Source organism: Mercenaria mercenaria, chromosome 3 (genome assembly GCF_021730395.1).
Source record: "Mercenaria mercenaria strain notata chromosome 3, MADL_Memer_1, whole genome shotgun sequence".
In the NCBI taxonomy this organism is placed as follows: Eukaryota; Metazoa; Mollusca; class Bivalvia; order Venerida; family Veneridae; genus Mercenaria; species Mercenaria mercenaria.
Window position 1 is genome coordinate 47,923,551 of NC_069363.1, and position 20,388 is coordinate 47,943,938.

Sequence of the window (20,388 nt, forward strand, 5' to 3'; positions counted from 1 at the left end):
ATCAAATAAAACATGTTTAAACAACGAACAAATTGCTGGGCGCACGTGAAATTATTACGTTCCACATATAACCGCCCTTCTTGTATAGATAGTGTTTTCCTATAAAATATTTCGATTCTAATACGTCTTTTGTTGTAAATGAAAGCCCTGAGAGGACTGTAAGGAAGCGTAGCTGAACCGGTATGCATTTTAACGGAGAAGCCAGGCAAGAAAATATTCCATCATTTTGCAATAAAATGCTTCCATTTTTTTTAATACATTGAACCCAAAAAGTAACCCACATCCAGACCAATGTCAGGAAAGAAAGAAATACAACTGATTCACTAAAAGTATTGAGTGCGCACTTGAAAATATTTGGGCCAGACTAGCAGCATATCAACAACATACCACATAAGGGTTGGCAAGACTAGCATCATATCAGTTAATGGCCTTTTTCATTATGAGTGACTACAATGTTTTATATATACTTCATAAAATAATCTATATCCGTTATTTTTACGTTATAAAGATTGGTGCTACGACGACTTATATTCTTAGCGGATTAATAAGGTTTTACGTATGTCATTCGCCTTGGTGTCATGACAAATATTTACCTCGTAATTAAAGTATTTCAACGCGTAGACAAAAAATAATACCTTTTTGAAATTTACAAGTGTATCCGATTAAAACCACATATTTTATTTAAAAATTAGTGTTCACATTAAATTTTATTGCATATCCATAATAAATTGCATCGATCTGTGTACTTTCAAATCTTTCAATTCCTTGTAAGTACTGAACTAAACGGCGCATGTACGGAAAAAGGTAGCACTGAACCATTTGTTCTTGGTCTTGGTCACGTGATAAATATTTACGTCGTAAATTAGTACAATGCGTAGACAAAGTTCTTTACAAGAACTTATAATCCCTGCCATATTTTTCATTTACAAATCATAAGTGTTCACATTTATTGCATATACTAAATAAATGGTATCGAATTTTTTGGGCAATTGTAGACCCCCAGAGTGAATAATACGGTTCTTCTCTTAATACCATAATTAACACCAAGGTTTTCAAATTACCCATCATGTTAGAAGACAGTGATTTCAAAAGTGCGACACCACGATCGACAAACATAGAGAATGCCTTTCTATTATTGTTGGAATTAGACATAATGTTCGCGTTGTTCATTACTTCAAAATATGCCAACGGAAATCAAAACGTTACGTTTCTCACTAAAACAGGTAAGAAAGCTAAACTTTGGGGCAATAACATATAGTCTGCAAAAATACCCATTGGAAGCTTCCCTATCGCCAATTCTTTAAAAAATAAAACAAACTTGTACGCAGTCGTCAGCGACAATCATCTCATTTTTACATTAAAGCAGATCCACCTGCAATCTGAACACTCCCTTTCCGAGTTCACACAACCTAGCTCTTTCTCCCCCTTTAAGCGTATATGATTTCTGTAGAAATGGCCTTCTGTTGATCTCTTATTTGTTATAAAAATTAGTAGAAATGATTGATTTTAAAGCATCGTTATCTGCCGTAGGCAGTACGGAGGCGTCTTCTGTTGTACCTCTTACATATATTTCAACATTAGTATGCCATTCTTCTCGATGTTGTAGGTGCCGAATTATTTCAATTGTCGTGGCCTTTAGATTAGACCTCGCTATGGCCTGATGGTAGATCTTTTCTAGTTTAAAATATAGTTTCTGTTGTTGGACTTGTAGCATCTTTCTTTGTTTACAAAACTGCTACCAAGCACGCTTGTTTCATGCTTGTTCTCTTTTCATCAGGCATTCTCTTGAGTATGATCCTTCTGCTTTCAGTTATAACTTCGTTATGTCTTGACCCTCTGATTTTGTTTCTTATGTTTGGGTTGTTTACAAGTTGCGCTACCCTACCCTTTCAAACGTAGACAGATTACATCGTTATTCTGATAGTTACATACCTCTTGGATCACAGTGCAGCGAAAAAAAAATCTTAAATAAAACACAGTAGTTAAAGTACACTGAAAATTACGTCAGACACACTTACACGAAAACTGATACTGATTCCTTAATTTTTTAGCAGAAACATTGAGTACAAAAGAAACTATGTGATAGACATATGAAGACTTAACAATTTAAAAGGGTCAACGTTACTTAATTAACTTAACATAATTAACTCATATGCATTAAAGATTAAATGTCTACAGAGGATGTTTCTCTTTTTGTATAAATTTTCTCTTGGTTATGTTCACACAATGCAGAAATGCTGACTATGTACTCGAGTGTTCGATAATGTCACGGAACTGAAGGCTCACCATGTCTGTAACGCGCCTAGGCGTCAATCAGTTGTGCGTCTCTTGTGTTTCTGGGAAGAGCGTACATTCACCCGAGTTAATGATTTGTACGTCCATTGTAAATACAGGCATTTTGCAGCTACAAATTACCTGCCAAAAATATTTTCAGTGTGGCAGCAGGGTTTTGTATGTCAATATTTCCTTCAAGCATTATGCAAAACTAGTTGCACCTGCTCCGTGGAAGGTATGGCGGTTAGGCGTACATGTATCATGACTAATTGGGTCCATTCTCTAGCAGAGCCGGCTGTCAAGAGTGAAAACTGGAGGAAGGGGTGGAGCAGTGGATTAAAAGTTAATGTGATAGAATCACTTAAGCCAGATAGAAGAAAGGAGAAGTCTGCAGAGAAGCAATCCAGTAAGGAAAGTAGAAGGGAAAAGTCTGCAGGAAAGCAAAACAGTAAGGAAATTAGAATTTAACAATTTACTGTAACAGATGTAATTGTGTCAATAAAATACTGTTTAAACCAAATTAGACAAAGTGACAATGAGGACAGTGAAATAAATGATGATGAGAGGAAAATGTGTAAATGGAAGGAAAGTAGTAGAGACAAGACTAATGCTGACGAAAGACATAAGTTGAAAAGTGGTAATGAAAGAAATTCAAAGGTTTAGAGTACCAAGGATGAAAAGTGAAAAGAGTGTAGATAAGAAAACTGAAAATATTAAGTCTAGAGATAAAGGTAATGAGAAAAGAGTGAAGGAACATAAGTAGCGAAAAGCATCAGATTGGAGAGAAACAGCATAAAAATGAAGACAGTGATGATAAACGCGGGAGTACGAAGGAAATTTCAGAAAGAAAACAGCAGGGCACCGTTATAGACTCACACGCCTACAAACACACCAACACAAGAAGAAAAAGCAATCAAGTACCGTCTTGAGATTAGAGACTGAAGGAGAACCAGCATGTATGATGGGGATCAGGAAGTCCAGTTAGCATAATACTTAATGAACATGATAATAAAACAAATAAAACATATGTAGACATGAACAATAACGAGAAGGTAGAAGAAGACATCTAGGTGAAAGTACTGGACCAAGTGCAACTAAGAAGAAAAGGCTGAAGTCAGTAAATCGTTATAACAATGTCACAATAACTTAAAAAGAGAATTAAAGTGGGCAAGGGATCCACTGACAGGACTGATAATAAGATATGCAATAAATAAAACACCGAGTATATTCAACGGATATATACCAAACAAGAAACACAAATAAAAAGAAGAAAAACCAAAACCTGATTATACCTGTACCAAATTAAAGCCCCAACTTTTACTACCCTGGCAGTAAGTTTTGTAGGAGGAGCCTATCAAATAACAAGGCTACTCTAGGCTGTCTGTCAGCTAAAAATAGCTCACTTTCAATGATTCACAAGCAAATGTAAACAATGGAAAGTTAAAGAAGAAATATGAACTTACATGTTTTGATGATTACAAATTATTATTATACATATTTTGTGCATCCATATCAATTTCATTGTAATGAAAAATTGAATTGAGACTAGCATTCCTGATTTTTAAACTTCTTATTAATGTAAATTGAACAGTGAAACTTGAAATCAAACATTCTTAACTTTTCTGTTGCTGGCAGGTCCATTAATTGAGATAATGTAGCAATAAATGCAGAAATAATAAACTTTTTAAGTCTGAGATGTAGCACAATGCACACAAATTAGCAAGTGTTGCTGTGATAAGGTCTAATAAAAATGATAAGCTATTTGAAATAATTTATCACTCTATGTCTGTTAATTAGTTCCCTATATCTTTAAAACATTTTTTAAATAACACATAAAAATATAACTGCAGAAATGATTGAATATGATATTCTATTCAGTTTAAAAATTCAAAATTACTTTTCTGGAAAAGTTTTACAATGCACTCTAGGTGTTAATTCCATTGATACATCAAGCCTTCTGCTGATCAAGTTTGTTGATAAAATTAACCACGTGGGAATTGTTTACATTCTCTGTTTCTCTAGGGTTCATGACCTCATTAGCTCCTCCCGGCAAATTCAAATTTTTGGCAGTTAGGTTTAAATAATTTTTTGAAACTATACTTCACAATTTTTTGTTTTAAAAAATAAAAACACCAATTGATAAAGAATGTTTCAATGTGTATTTATACAATTTTTCATAACTTTTTATTCAGTAGTTTATTTAAAATTTTGAAAAAGGGCTCTCTGATGTGAAACATGCATAATTTATATAAAAACCTGCCCCAGTGCCATCTTCTGGCTTTTATATGGCAGTTGGGGGTTTAAACCCTGAAATGAGATATATGACCAACAAGCACGATAACTCTTAACCACGGGTTCCTCTTGCAAGAAGAGACTGGAATGGGCAGAAGATGAAGTTGGATATTTAGGAGGAAACTAGAAATGTGCTCTAAGTGGATGGTTACAAGTGACGCCAGACTTATTGCATTGGAATATTCCTCAATGCTCATTTAAGAGGCTCTTACAGGTGCACATATAGGTTACAACGTTTAACATGTCCAGGTCATACTTATTGGACTTGTACAATTTATGGCGTTGCCTGTAACCTGAAAGGTCTAGAGGGACGAAAATAAAAAGACCTCGTGTAAATCAAGATTTTACATTAATTAAATGCTTAAAGAAAGGGTAAGATCCCGTCCAATGTTGAAATAGCACAAATCCAAACGATCAAGTCTAGAAAGGACCGACATGATGCATTAGCCTCTCTACTATAGAAAGTGCATCAAGTTCGAATTCCATTTACTATTAAAGTAAACAGGAGAACTGTATTAAATTTAAAAACTGAACGCAACTTCAACCTACAAAGAGTTATAAATATTAATATGTGATACCATTGAGTATAAATACTACATGTAACTTAACAATGAAAGTTATGAATTGACAAACTGGTATATTTGACATTTTAAGATAATGTTTTTTGAAAATGTGTTCAATGTTTTAAAGTTTGATTCTGCTTGTTATTAGTTAAAGGTATCATAGTTTGGAAAAATGTAAGTTGTTTGAAAAGTGTCCGAGAAAGAAACACTGACGGACTTTATGCCCAATAATCTTTCCGAAGCAGTAACGTAATTAAACGTATTAGCGTCTGATGGCCCTTGCACGCTTCCGTAGAATCAACATTTTTTATACGAAATTCATTTTGGAAATATTTCTAAAATGTCTGGGTCTGCAGCTCTCAAATACGGAAATATCTTACATCCGAGGCATATACTGACACATTCAGACAACATCAAAAAGGGCCTTTTGCGCGATCTGACGAAGTTCCAAATGTCTCCGTTACGGACCCCTGTGGGATTTGTGTTTATCCCGAGCTCAAATATGTTTCCGTAGATGACGTGTCGGGCTAAAGCCAAGGTAATTTCTGATCATTAGAAAATGCTGAAAATTGACTCCTCATTAGCCAAAAAAAGAAAAAGGAATTACACGCGCATACCTGTTGACGGGATGACCACTACGCGTGACCCCTAACTTTCAACGAATCAAAATACGACTTTCGCTTCCGTGTTTGGCATGTCTATATTCATTTTCTTTACTTCCGGGATGAGTTGAAGGTCGAGTGACGTGCATGTCTGGCGAGATTGCATAAAAATGTGCCCGCTGTCCTAAGGATATTTGGATTGTGTGAACAGTATTTTTTAGATGTTTTCCATTCAAAATTGTTTGAAGTAAATACAAGTATAAGGGGGTAGTGTAGTATGAGATACAACAACCTGCTTTATTTAATGTATCTAAGACATTCGCAGTGGATTTTTTTATTTGTTGACATAAATATTCAATCGGCCTGAAATTATGTTTATAGTAAGTACCATTACGCGTACAAACAGACGACAGAAGCAGTAAATATAGAAAAACTCTAACCATATTTTCCTTCCTGGTCGTGGAAACGGACGACTTTCATTATTCTTATGCCTATATCAGAACTGGTATTACCAAAACATAATATTACTGTATGATAACATTACATCTTCGTGCATTACATCCGTGTTTTACATCACAAGTAACTCCATTTCGTCCGAAATCAAGATATTCCTGACTGATTTACATTGTTATCTTTACAGGTAAAACATATTTCAAAATCGTACAACTAAGCAAAAACGTAGTGGCTTGTGTCATCAGATACATAAATATAAATACATTTGGCATGGGTTTCTCTGGAGTGCTACAGCTTGTTGGATTTGTGACTCCGGGTTGGTACAGGGATACGTTTAAGTACAAAGATGAAAGTGTTATAAGAAATTTTGGAGTGTGGTATTTAGTGAAATGTAAAAGGGATACATGTATTACGGAACAGCATCTTGATAGTGAATGTAAGTAATTATTTTTGTTAGTCTAAGAGATGATTCGACAATAGCTGATCGGAAACGAAAAATGTATTCAGGTTAATGGAGCATTTGTCACACACCTGTATTGGAGAGCTTTCGAAGTATTTAAGATGCATTTAAGGAAATATCTGCAGTTTACCACTAAATAAATTTTTTTATGACTTCTTGTTATTTTACTGGCGACTATTTTCTATTTATCTTTGACATTTTTTCATCTTGATTTAACGTAATTCTAAAAGACTTTCGCTTCTGTTTTTACTTCCGTAAGCATTAAATTTCTTATAATGCTTAGATTTCGTAATGACATGTTTTCACAAGTAACTTTCTTTTTTCCACACACGATATAGCTGAAATGTATAATCAATTTGACTCTCTCAAACGAGCATAGATCATGTTTGTTTTCAAAATACGCCTAACATATAAAATGTTATCATATTCTTTATAACAAAAAACACAGCCCAGTATAACCATAATAATAATCTATATTTACATGTTACTGTATTCCACACAATCATTAAAGGCTCGTAAAGCATTTATTTGAATGTGGTTGCCACATTTTCCATCGAGAATATAAAAAATGTTAATATGTTGTTAAATCCTATTTTCATTAACTTGTTCCACTTTAATTTGACAGTTTCGAACATTGATGAATATAACAGAAAAGTTGCCAGACAGATTTACGATACAATGTAGCATTCTATGCAAACTTTTTTAAGTATTTTGATGACACATCATCAGGATCACATGCGTTGTAGGGTGAAAGCCCTAGCAGTAATTTATCCACATTTTCGACAGAAGTTAAAAAATTCAGGCATCTTATGTCTTGATGTAGGGAAAGCAATTAATTTATACAACTAATCTAGATTGATTTGATGTTTGGAAAATACCAATTCAATATTTCGGGCGTTTCTTTTGTCGACATAGTCGGTGTAAGTGAAACGCTTTGTCCTTCAGATATGCTACACCACGGGTTTCGGTCTCATTTTAGTTTATGTATTAATAAAAAGATATTACCGCATGACTGTAAATTGCCATCGAAAACAACATATTCAAAATATGATCAGTTAGCAAGCCTTACTGCTTTTGGATGCTGTCTTGAAAGACTTTCACTCGAGTAGAAAATTAAGCTAAGTTAAATGCGTTATATATTTCGGTTCAAAAATGTGTTTGTCAAACAGAAATAAAACCTTTATAACCGGTTCGGAAACAATCAAAAATACTAAAACTATTCATTTGTGATATCGCTGGATATTATCAGATAAGGAAAGACACGGTTTATGTATCTAACTAAATACACATAATTGTTTTCACTGGTATTAACCAGATAAGGAAAGACCGTAGGTGTGTTATCACTGGTTATTACCAGATAGGAAATACACGGTATATGCACCGTGACGAAATACACACATGTGTTCTCACTGGTTATAACCTGATAAGGAACAACACGGTATATGCACCGTAACTAAATACATATAAATTGAGACATACGTTATTTCTATGCCTCCGAAGGTGGGCAAATTAAAATCGCATTGTCCATCCTTGAGTCTACGCGTGCGTGCGACCGCCCGTGTAAATTCTACTCCGTGCAGTAACTCTGTCATCCAATTGGGGTTTTGAAATAAAATTGCAAAAATGTTCACCATAATGAAACGACGTGACGTGCTTAAGACCCAGACCCCTAGCTCCAAGGTCAAAGTCACACTTAGAGGTTAAAGGTTAACAGGGTCAGTTTCGTGTCATGTTCATAACTGCCATCCATGAAGGGATTTTGAAATAACTTAGCATAAATGTTCACCATACTGAGGCGAGGCGTCAGTCGCAAGACCCAGATACCCATCTATAAGGTCAAAGTCAAAGGTTAACATGGTATGTTTCGTGTCCGAACAATACCTCTGCCGTTGATGAAGGGATTTTAAAATTAATTGGCATAAATTTCCCCTATATAGAGTTGACTTGTCATGCGCAAGACATAGATCCCTAACTCCAAGGTCACTCTTAGAGGTCAAATTCGTTTCTTGTCTGAACAATAACTCTGCCATATATGACTTGACTCATTGAGAAAGTGTATCATGTTTATGACCTGGGTCTCTTGTGTCAAGGTCAAGGTCACAAAATGATGTGTGTTTTGCGCAGATAATTTAGCATTCTTGGGCATGCTACGGGGGCAATTGTGACAGCTCTTGTTCAATCTAAAAAGGTAATAGGTAAGGGTAGATTTTTTGAAAGCACAGAACACCACAAACACAGCCTCAGAGCCACGCAGCTACAAAGTAGGTCCACAACAAAAAGAAGCTGTGATGGAAATGTTATTGACAGATTGTTCAGAAATCCAACAGGTACATCTTAATTCTATGCAAAATATAAAGAGGGGAGGAAGGGGTAGGGGTTTGAAGGGGAAAGTGGAAAAAGGATGAATATTCAAAAAGGAATGCTACGCTCCTTAATTACAGATTTTACCACAGCAGCGCAGACACTCATGCACACACAAAATTAACTTACATAGATAAACCGACAAGTGTGATGTAACAACACTGTACGTCACAGCACAAGACACAACAAAAAATGCACAAACACACAAACACATACACATAAGCAGGAAAAGACAACGATCAGGCACCGCCTTAGGATTCTGGTAGCCAAAATTAAAGTGGGCATGATAACTTAATCACAGTTAAAGGGGATGAGATGCCAACGTAAGGGAACGCAAATGCGAAAAGTAAGGGGACGATAGAGGGAGTTAGGAGAAAGGGGGAAAGAAAAAAGGAAAATCCAATCCGAAGAACAAGATGTAATAGGTAAGAGTAGATTTCTCGGAAGCACAGAGGACCAATCACACAGCCCCAGAGCCACTTATTTACATAGTAGGCCCACAACAAAAAGAAGCTGTAATGGAAAAATATTTCAGATGTGTTGCTTCAAACATCCAATAAGTACATATTAATATAAGCTAAATACTGATAAAGGGGAAGGAAATGGTAAGGGGCAAAATGGGGTGGGGGGGGGGGAGGAATCCGAAGGGGAAAGTTGAACAAGGACGAATATAGAAGGGAATGCCATGTTCTTTAACAACAGTCGCACTACAACGTAAATCACAATAGCGTAGACACTCATGTACCAAAGATGAACACACAACGACGATCAACTGAATAACATACAAAAACGAAAAGCAACACATATTAAAACAGTAGGGCACCGTTATAGACTCACAAGCTTACAAACGAACCCACACAAGTAGGAAAAAACAATCAAGGACCGTCTTGGGATTCGGCTGCCAAAACAAAGAGGAGCCACGAAAACTTACTAAAAGTAAAGGGGGAGGGGATGCAAAAAGTAGCGTAGATGCAAGGGAAAAGAGAGGGCAAAAGGGGGAGTGGGGCGGAGGAAAAACGCTAACAACAAACAAGAAAACATACGCAACACACAATACAAGACAGACAAAACAACCTGTTGAAAATAGGGGCACCGCCTTGGAACGGTCAATAAAGGAAACTGGGGGTTTAAACGCGTTAAGGGGAATGCCAACCCCGCACTTACCCTATTTTCAACAAGTTAAACAACACAATGTAGATAATATCCCCGCTGAGAAAGGCTCTAACATGAGTGTAAAAGTATAAGATAAATAAAGCAAAACATAAAATCAAGGTAAATTTAAGGTACAATTACACCAATGTACTCAACAACTTGTCTGAAGTCAGAGCAACAAGAACCTAACTTTTAAGGGCACGACTAAGAAAACTGTAAGACAAAAATCAACTCCCTCCGTCCGTTGTTTGTAGGATTTAGGAGAAAAGCATCATGGAGCCCTACACTTTATTAGTCATCGCACCATCAAATAGGAAAGCGTAGCAATTAACTGTAGAGGGGTCAATCGCTAAACATGCACTGTGCTTCACGATTTTCGCATCGTACCCTCTTTTAATAAACTTTTTAACCAATTTACAAAAAAATGATTAAAATAAGGGGTATGTTTAATTTTCCGAATTTTATAAACCACAACCTCGCTAATAACAAAAGACTAAATTCTTTTATTTATTTTATATTGGTTTTGTTTGGTTTCGAAATTACTCTTCCTGTTCCCAAGTTTTCCAGTTATAAAATGGTTATTTCAACTGACTACAGTAGTATTCCTGAATTTTGTACCTAGTAATAACGTGACGCTAGCAACGATAGAGATCTTCTGAAAAAGACATGGAGAACACGAGCCTAACCCAGATGTCACAGCCACTTGTTTCATAGTACTTGACAAAATATTCATTTTCAAAATCAGAACTATTATTTAGAGTTCTATTGACATCATTTCAAATACTATAATATTGTATCGTCGACTAACTTACATATAGTAAGCAATAGCTGTTGTAAAATATGCAATTTTGTTACAGATTACATGGAAGGTTTTCATCCAAACAGACCTTTACAAGTACAATTGACCGTCGCACTGCTGGCTTGCGTGTTTGCTGTCGGTCTTATTGTGAAGTCAAGAAAATGTACTGGCCCGACACTGATGAAACGTCTTGCTGTAACTGCATACATTTCTGTAATATCAGGTATGACTTGTTAATTTATGTGCGGTTTGATGTGCCCAATGCTTCGGTCGGTCGATTCTACCTTTATGCCCGTCGTTTATATGACTGAAAAATTGTTGAAAAAGACGTTAAACCCAAACACACACACACACACACACACACACACACACACACACACACATTTATGTCGTTGATTTTGTTTGTATTTCTAGTTTACTATAAGGTATTGTTAGTATATTTTGTATTATTTTATTGGCATGCACTGTCAGTTTGAGAAGTAAATGCCATTAGTATTTAAGGTACAGATTTTGTTTTACTTCTTTGAGGGAAGGGGCGTGGTGTGGGGTGTTAAACGCGCTTTTCCATCAGTATTTAAGCGCCAGTAAAAAACAATATGACACAAATGGAAATAGTAGATGATTCCTATCCCTTTTCTGTGTCATTTTTTGTGTTATAATGTATATGGCATGTATTTAACATGCATACTTGCTCATGGTTATCTTATGTTGTTATTTATATTGCCATGAATATGTACATTGTACACAGAAATAAATATATTTATCTATCTAACATACGCCTCGCGCGGGGTTCACATGGTCTTTATATATGCAGGCGAGTTAAGTGTATAGATTTAGCTTAGTAACGTGTTTTGGCTCTCCTGTATATCCATTGGTTTCGTTTTGTACAAACTGTATATTTCTAATTCTCTAGGTCGGTTTTTAAAGTGTAATCAATCGCATTGCAGCAGCTTAAAGCAGAGCGAAACTCTCCGTAAAATATTCCAAGATTTCTATCAGAATTTCATTAAGGATTTTTTTCTTAATTTAAATAAAACGAGAATAGGTAGAGCTGGGTTTGTTGTGTAAATAGAATTTTCTGTTTTCATTGTTTTTCTTTGTTCGTAAGCCATTTGGATAATTTAATCAATAGGCCAATTTTGAATCTGCTTAATGCGTTATAATTGTTCTTTTCTAAATCTTTTTAACAAACAGTACACTAATTTTTTTACAAATGAAGTTAACTGTATATTTCTAATTGATCAAAGCCCGCCCGCTTATCTCAGTAAAAAGAGCGTTAGTCTACGGATTGCGACTTCGATCACCGGGTGGGGAGTATGTTCTCCGTGACGATTTGATAAAAGACATTGTGTCTGAAATCATTCGTCCTCCACCTCTGATAATTCATGCGGGGAAGTTGGCAGTTACTTGCGGAGAACATGTTTGTACTGGTACAGAATCCAGGAAGACTGGTTAGGTTAGCTGCCCACCTGTACATGACTGAAATACTGTTGAAAAACGGAGTTAAACCCAAAAACATAAGACAAAATATATTGGATTCGATGTAAGGGACCACTTTGTTTCTATTAGATCGCTATTCTTTTTTTGCGACCAGATCCAATACTTTAGTAGAATTCTATTGAAGACCTTTAAACAATTTAAGTCAAATGCCGCCATTGTAATTCAACATGAAGAAAAGTGTTCACTTATTTGAAAACGTAAAATAAATAGGAAAGTATTTTTTGCAAAAGAGTGGACTGTTTGATTGCTACCCGACTGCCTGTCGAGTGACCGATGATGTTCCAAGTTTATTTTAGGTATTTCCATACTATGTGGTGAACATGAGGTCATAGTCGTGTCATGATTACAGATTTAACTTCTGTAAATAATACGTTCCACGGTTAAAACACTGTTTAAAACTTGCATCAGCAACAACACCAAGAACATCCTTTCTGTTTGCTGATATTAAAAAGATATTTTGAAAGTCATCAAATTAATTACAATAAAAAAACACCATAACAGAATCAACGAAGTTGTTTACTATATCTCTTGTAATGCCTATAGAGTCTGATTCTTTCGCTGTATTATTTCCGATTATCTATTCAAATGAAAGAAATAGTATTTTGCACTAAAGACCGCACTTTTGAATATTTACTGGATACAATAATGACTGGTGCTAAATAAATAACAGATAGATATATTTTTTCCGCTTTGTGGGCCCACGTGTTGCACTTAATGATTTAAGTTTTTAATTATGTTTTATGTCTTTTTATGCACGGATACACATTGGAATTACAGTATTTAGTTGTTTTTAAATATTTATTTCTGTAAATTTTGCCAAAAAGTAGAAAATTGTTCCCTCGGAATTGGTTAAATTTAGGGTATTTGGTGTTATTTTTAATAGCAGGTAAAAGGATATGACAAAATGTATATGTATTTATGCTCAGATATGAAATGTAACATTCATATAATGAAAATATATACATAGAGTTAGAAAAAATAGATTTTTTTTTAATTCATAAGCTTTTATAAGTGGGTGGGGTAATTTGACATGAATTTTAGAAATAAATGTAAATGGTTAATATGACAAGAAGCTGACATTCCCTATCAGCTCCATACGGTGCCCCTAAAGTGACATGTTACGCACTTTTTTTCCACTTAGGTAATGTGAGACTTTTTTTATAGTTATTTCGTTAAAACGAAATCATTTCGTTTAAACGAATTAGTTATTACGTTTAAACGAAATCATTTCGTTTAAACGAAATAACTCATTCGTTTAAACGAAATCATTTCGTTTAAACGAAATAACATTTCGTTTAAACGAAATAGTTATTTCGTTAAAACGAAATGATTTCTTTTAAACGAATTAACAATTTCGTTTAAACTGATATGTAGAATCCAAGGTGGCTTTCAAAATGGCCACATTTTTCACTGCAAAAAGCCATACTTAAGAGCACTGGGCATATGTTGTATCATCTTTTCTGACTTAAGTCACCGTTTCTTAACCTACACATTTTTTTATTGTTATAAACATATTAAGCATTTAGTAAGACCTTACATCAGTTTTACTTCATAATATTTACATACCGGTATGTATGGAACAAACTGGGCTGTGCCTTGTTTGATCAAGAGTAACTCATTTGGATGCTGTCCTATGAAATAACACGGAGAATAGCTGATCATTGGGAATGGAAGAAACTGGTAAGAAGTATTGATCTTATATGTCCATATCTGTTTCATTTACTATCATTTTAACACTTATTTTGTTGCTGCAACAAACTTTGTTGGCTACCAATAGTATTTCGGGGTAGGACCAAATTGTTGAGGTACAAATAGCCTTATCACCGGTTAATGTTTGGAAGCGGGAACATTCAAATGAATAAATGTAAACAATGTAGAAATACACAAAATTACATACTAAAAAGCCTAAAAAGGATAAATTTAGAAGAAAATATTTTACAGTTATTGTTCCTGATAGATTTTACAATGATACAAAATGTCAATGAAATAAAATATTGAAACCCAGAATGTAAACAGTGCATGACCTTGTCAAATTTTCTAAATAAACAAGAATCAAAATCAGCATCAAAAATGGGGTTAAAATAAGTAGACAAGTCCAAGATACTTCCATGAATTATTTGTACAACTGAATAATTTGTTCAGGACAATGATTTTGTTAATTCAAAGGCTGTCAGTATAAATGGAGAGGAAATGTATTTAAGACTGTTGGCCATCAATGCCCTCAAGAAAGTACCACTTGAACGAGTACTTTCAATTAAAAATGCTCCTGTAGCACTTAGTTTGTTTTTTGATGATGGAGACATGATGTCAACGAAGAAGTCTGATTTTGGTGAAAAGCTAGAGAAACTTGCTGGTTCTGATTTCATTGTTTCAAGTGTTTCTGAGCCTGGCTGTATTGTTTTTGGTGCTATGGCTATTGTCCAAATGCTACAACCTTCTAAAGATCAAAAACAGACATACAGTCAGATGGCCTCGGGCAGTTTGCATTGTAAACAGGTTCATGTTGTCTTTGACCGATATTTGACTGATAGCTTGAAGTCCCAGACACGCCGAAAACGTGGTAACACTAGTACCACTGCGCCAGTTGCTATGCAGATGAACATGTTGATTCCTGACTGGAAGGAAGTCTTGACTAGCAGCAAAAGCAAGAATGAGTTAATAAAGCTGTATACAAAATATTTGACAGAAAATTAATTGTCATAATCTGCTTGAGACAGATAAAGTTATTTTTGTTTCAGGTGGTATGGATGAAAAAACCCTACGAGTCTGTTGGAGTGCTGTTTCTTTTGTTTATCAAATGGAATCAAGTCAGGAAGAAGCTGATGGTAGGATGGCACTACACTTGGCATATGCATCCAGTCTTGGCACCATGAAGGCCGTTGTTAGAGGTGTTGCACATTTCATTATCTCTCATGAACAGACTCAGTCAAACCGAGTCTGCTATTTTTATTCTTGGTTGCATTCTTTTCTTCCAAAGGATCTTTTTACAGATTTTATTAGTCCGGAAACAGACGTTTTGGTTCTGTTAACTCATCACACCAGTAGTCTTGGTATTGACACAATCTTTCTCAAAACTGGTCGAAGATCTACACATACTGACCTTACCAGATATATACCAATCCATGTAGTAGTTGCGAAGTGGTCGCCAGCCCAACAGGGTATCTTGTTACCTGTATACTGTGTTATAGGATGTGACACTTGTTCCTCAATGTATGGTGTGGGTAGAAAGAAGGCATTCCAGGTACTGCTGAAATATGCAGAACAACTTCATGATCTCTCCAGTCTTGGTAGTGCACCATGTTTGTCTTTCGAGTCTAAGTCTGCTGCCACTGCTTTTGTTGGGTACCTTTATGGGTCTTCAAACTGTCTTTTTTTAATTCCTTGCGTTCAAGTATCGTTCTCGAAAAGAAGTGGGTGCAACCAAGAAAGCTACCTCCAACTGACGACAGCTTATGTTGCATTTACTCCGCTGTACGTATCAGATACTAATTTGGAGAAATGCAGCAAAGAAGGATTTTAGTTTGCTAATCCAACTCGATTTTGGTTTCATGGTTGATCCAGATACTGGTCTATAGAGCCCACACATGATGTCTCAGCCTGCAGCAGCACCCGAACTTCTAAGTGACCTAGTGTGTCTCTGTAAAGATTTTTGCTCTGGTGACTGCATTTGCACAAGAAATGAGCAGCCATGTACACATGCCTGTGAAAGCAAAGGCTGCATTGACAACACAGATACATGCCAAAACGTGTTTACAGTATTAGCTTTTGGTGCAACTGATGACTTATAAACTAAAACTGTCCCTTGCAGTCTTATCCTACTGTTTACAGTTAAAGCAAACTTTAAGTTTGCCATTTATCTAACTTTGTGTTATTCAGTTACACTACATTACATGTAGTCAGTAATACATTTCTACAGAACTGATAATGCATGTATATCCAAAATTCGATTGATTTATTTTGTTTTAAGCAAATATAGATTCGTCGCGATTGTTTTGGATTAAAGAAAGATTACATTAATTTTATAACCTTAGAAATATCACAAGGGGCGTGTATCAATAAATCGATACACCAGTACGGTACTGTAAAGTAACAAGAGGGCCATGATGACCCTATATCGTTCACCAGAGTTGATCTGGCCTACTGACCTAGTTTTTGACCCCAGATGACCCAGATTGAGTTATAATTGTTTATTTTCCTTTGATTTGACCATTTGACCTAGTTTTTGACCCCAAATAACACATATTAAAAAAACTGGACCTAGAGGTCATCACGACAAACATTCTGACCAAGTTTCATAAAGATTAAGTTACAGCTGTGGCCTATAGAGTGTTCACAAGCTTTTCCTTTGATTTGACCGGGTGACCTAGTTTTTGACCCCACATGACCCAGTTTCAAACATGACCTATAGATTATCAAGACAAATAGTGTGATTAATTCTCATGAGTTTCAACTTAAATTGTGGTTCCTAGAGTGTTGACAAGATTTCCTTTTTATCTAACCTAGTGACCTAGTTTTTGACCATACATGACATAGTTTCAAACTTGACCTAAAATCATCAAGACAAACATTCTGACCAAGTTTCATAAAGATTAAATCAAAATTGTGGCCTCTAAAGTGTTCACAAGTTTTTCCTTTGATTTGACCAGGTGACCTAGTTTTTGACACCACATAACGCAGTTATTGACCCTTACATAACCCAGTTTCAAATTGACCTAAATATTATCAAGACAAACATTCTGACCAAGTTTCATAAAGATTAAATCATAACTGTGGCCTCAAAAGTGTTTAGAAGCTTTTCCTTTGATTTGACCGCGTGACCTAGTTTTTGACCCCACATAATCAGATTCGAATTTAACCTAGAAAGCATCAAGACAAACATTCTGACCAAGTTTCATAAATATTGGGTCACAACTGTGGCCTCTAGGGTGTTACAAGCTTTTCCTTTGATCTTGCCTCCTGACCTAGTTTTTGACCCCACATGACCTAGATTCGAACTTGACTTAGAAATCATCAAGATAGACATTCTGATCAAGTTTCATAAATATTGGGTCACAACTGTGGCCTCTAGTGTTCACAAGCTTTTCCTTTGATCCGGCCTACTGACCTAGTTTAGACCCCACATGACCCAGTTTCAAACTTGACCTAGAAATCATCAAGGTAAAACGCATGTCAGAGTACCCCATCCGTTTATAAAAGCTTATAAAAGTATATTTGATATCTGTTTTCAATCCAAAATGAATAAATATGAATAAATTCTGTTTAATACAACATGTTTCGTTACTTTTATGTCATCAAGTCCAATTGCCACTCATATGAATGAAATTTAACCTTATATTGTACCATTTTCAGTGTAAGTGGCAGCCATTTTGGAAGCCATATTTGATTTTCGCTTTCAGATAGTACATTCTTTAGCCTAAATATAGTATTGATGTAATATACTATGCACACAGAGCAATCAAAGCTAACAGGTAACGTTTAATAAATAGTTTTAAAATATAAAATATACCGGTGTACACATTTATATCTAAAACGCGTGCAAAATTACCAATTTTATGGGAACATTTTGTCTATTTTTTTGGCAATATTAATAAAAAATTCAAAATATTTATCATTAAATGCTCATATCAATGTGTATTCTCGCATATTTAAGACATTAAAATTAATTAAAATCATTATGCGCAATATAGGGGTCCACAAAATTGCAAAAAAAAATGATATTTTTAATTTTTGGCGGCCATCTTGGACGCCATCTTGGATTTCTCAGAATGCCACCACTTATGTCAATTTATGCCGGTAGTTTCGGAAACTTCAATCTATTACGAACAGTTTGGTATATAACTTATCTTGCTGTAGAGGGGGGTCCGGGTAACTTTAAAAATAGAGCCCTTTTGACTTGATTGTCACCCTACTATTTCTAACAATCGCTATGTAACTCTTTAATCAATAACTGACTGAAAGAATAAGATTTGGTTATAGGATCATTGCAATAATATTAACATATACATTTTTCATCAAATGTTATTACGTTTCAGGTCTTCTGTCCCTTGCCCCAGCGGCAAATGTTGCAGCAATCCATTTCTTTTATACTGACAGCTACCGACCGTTTTTGTTTCCATACTCGGCATTCCTAATTGGACTAGGTGGAATTCTCGCTCTGACTGTATCTCTAATTTCTCTACATCAGATACGTTCGACGCAGACGACAAATGGACCATTATTGCAGTCGTCGTCTGCGGAGAATCAGGACGACTGCAATAGCACATTATTATAAACTGATGACAAGATAATTACATTCATGTTTAATGAAAACTTTTGCCTCACTGATTGATACAAACAAGATGCGAAAATCAAACGATCTGATACTAAAAGTGGTGACTTCATCAAACGACTACATTATTTTGTATTATGTAAACAAATAATCTGATATGTTCTACATTAAATGAAAAACATACACTTTATTATTGTAATCAGATTGTAAATGTAAAATGCCATTAAACTTACTTTTACAATAAGTTACAGTTTGTCATTCAAACCCTAAACATAGATTCAGCAATTTGACCACGTTTGATATTCTGCAGCGGGAGTTGAGCTGAAGTGAAAAACAAATCCCCAACCGATCTGCGATTCCAGAGCTACAGACTTGTCGACAATGATATCTTCATAATCTGTACGACCTTTGCTATAACAGCAGCTTGTGTGTAAGAACAACAGTATATTTCAAGACTGAATCACTTAAAATGAAGAATAAAGAAAAAAAAAATATTTGAAAACCTGAACAGAGTGTAACATTTTATGTATAACAAAGGAAGAGCTCAGCTCAGTTGGTGTTTCCTGAAACTTTAAGGTGTGTCTCTGTGTGTGTGTGTGGGGGGGGGGGGGGGGGGGGGGTCTTCGGCGGTGCCCCAACGTGTCGTTTTATCTTACTTGTCTGCTTGTTTATCGGTGTATGTTAGTTGTGTATGTATGTGTGTTTGTTTGTACTTGGGTGTCTGCGCTGCTGTGCTTTACGTTGCAGATTAATGCGTTTAACAGTATGGGAAACTTGCCGTTCTGGAAATCATTTACGGGTTTTCCCCTACTTCCTAAACAGGAAACTTGTTACTTATTATAGTAACATCCTTCCCGCCCGAGAAGTAAAACCACTATATTTTATTTAGGTTCATTCACAGGAACATGAGATCTCTAAATTGGATACATCATATTGAACTTAATAAAAGACATATCAAAATTTCTACCGTTCAGTTTTTGTTAAAATCTTAGTATTTTTAAAAAAAAAATATTGAATCTTCCCTTTTTCTGAATCAACTGCAAAATGCAGGGTTTCCTGATTTGGAAACCTAACTTCCCGATCAGGAAATTCTTCAAGGAGTCTCTTGTATCTGGGAAATTTGTGTAAAATTCCGGTACATCTTTTTACCATTCTAAATGGAATATGAAGCCAGACGAAGTCATAAGAACCTGAAGAAACATTTCAAGCGAAGATCTGAAAAAACCAAACTTGTTCGTATGAATTTAAAATTACAAAATTGCAATGTCTGATTGCACAGGTTCTGTGTATCCTTCATTGCAATTTTTTTTATAGAATACAATACAGTTAGGCCCTTAAAAGTAGATCAAGCAACAAAGACCAATACTATTGAATACGCGTGTGCATGTACATTACCTGAATTAACTTATTTGCCAATGTCAAAGGTTACTTAACAGTCAGTCAGACAGACTGTGAAGTAGCCTTTGACATTGACAGATTAGTTGGAAAAACATTTTTAATTAAAGCTGATAACAAAGATAGTATTGAAACATCATTTTGTGCAGTAGATTGCATTCAGAACATCATTTTGACAAGGATCTACATTCAAATACCTGGTTCCGATATAGTGAAAATTTACAAAAACTAATAGAAGATGTAAGGAATAAATCAGGTCAGTATTATGA

General features: G+C 35.3%; 2 protein-coding genes across 2 annotated transcripts in view; one reads left to right on the forward strand and one right to left on the reverse strand.

Moving 5' to 3' along the window:
* The window catches only part of LOC123523507 (uncharacterized), a 116,549-nt gene that overhangs the window by 48,845 nt on the left and 47,316 nt on the right, over nt 1-20,388 (reverse strand). The gene's annotated exons all lie outside the window — the stretch shown is intronic.
* Nucleotides 5,904-18,831, forward strand: LOC123524822 (uncharacterized). The gene is made up of 3 exons (XM_045303323.2): nt 5,904-6,620; nt 11,015-11,179; nt 18,489-18,831. Exons 1-3 carry the CDS (start codon nt 6,455-6,457, stop codon nt 18,725-18,727), a joined length of 570 nt encoding a protein of 189 aa, XP_045159258.2. The 5' UTR covers nt 5,904-6,454; the 3' UTR covers nt 18,728-18,831.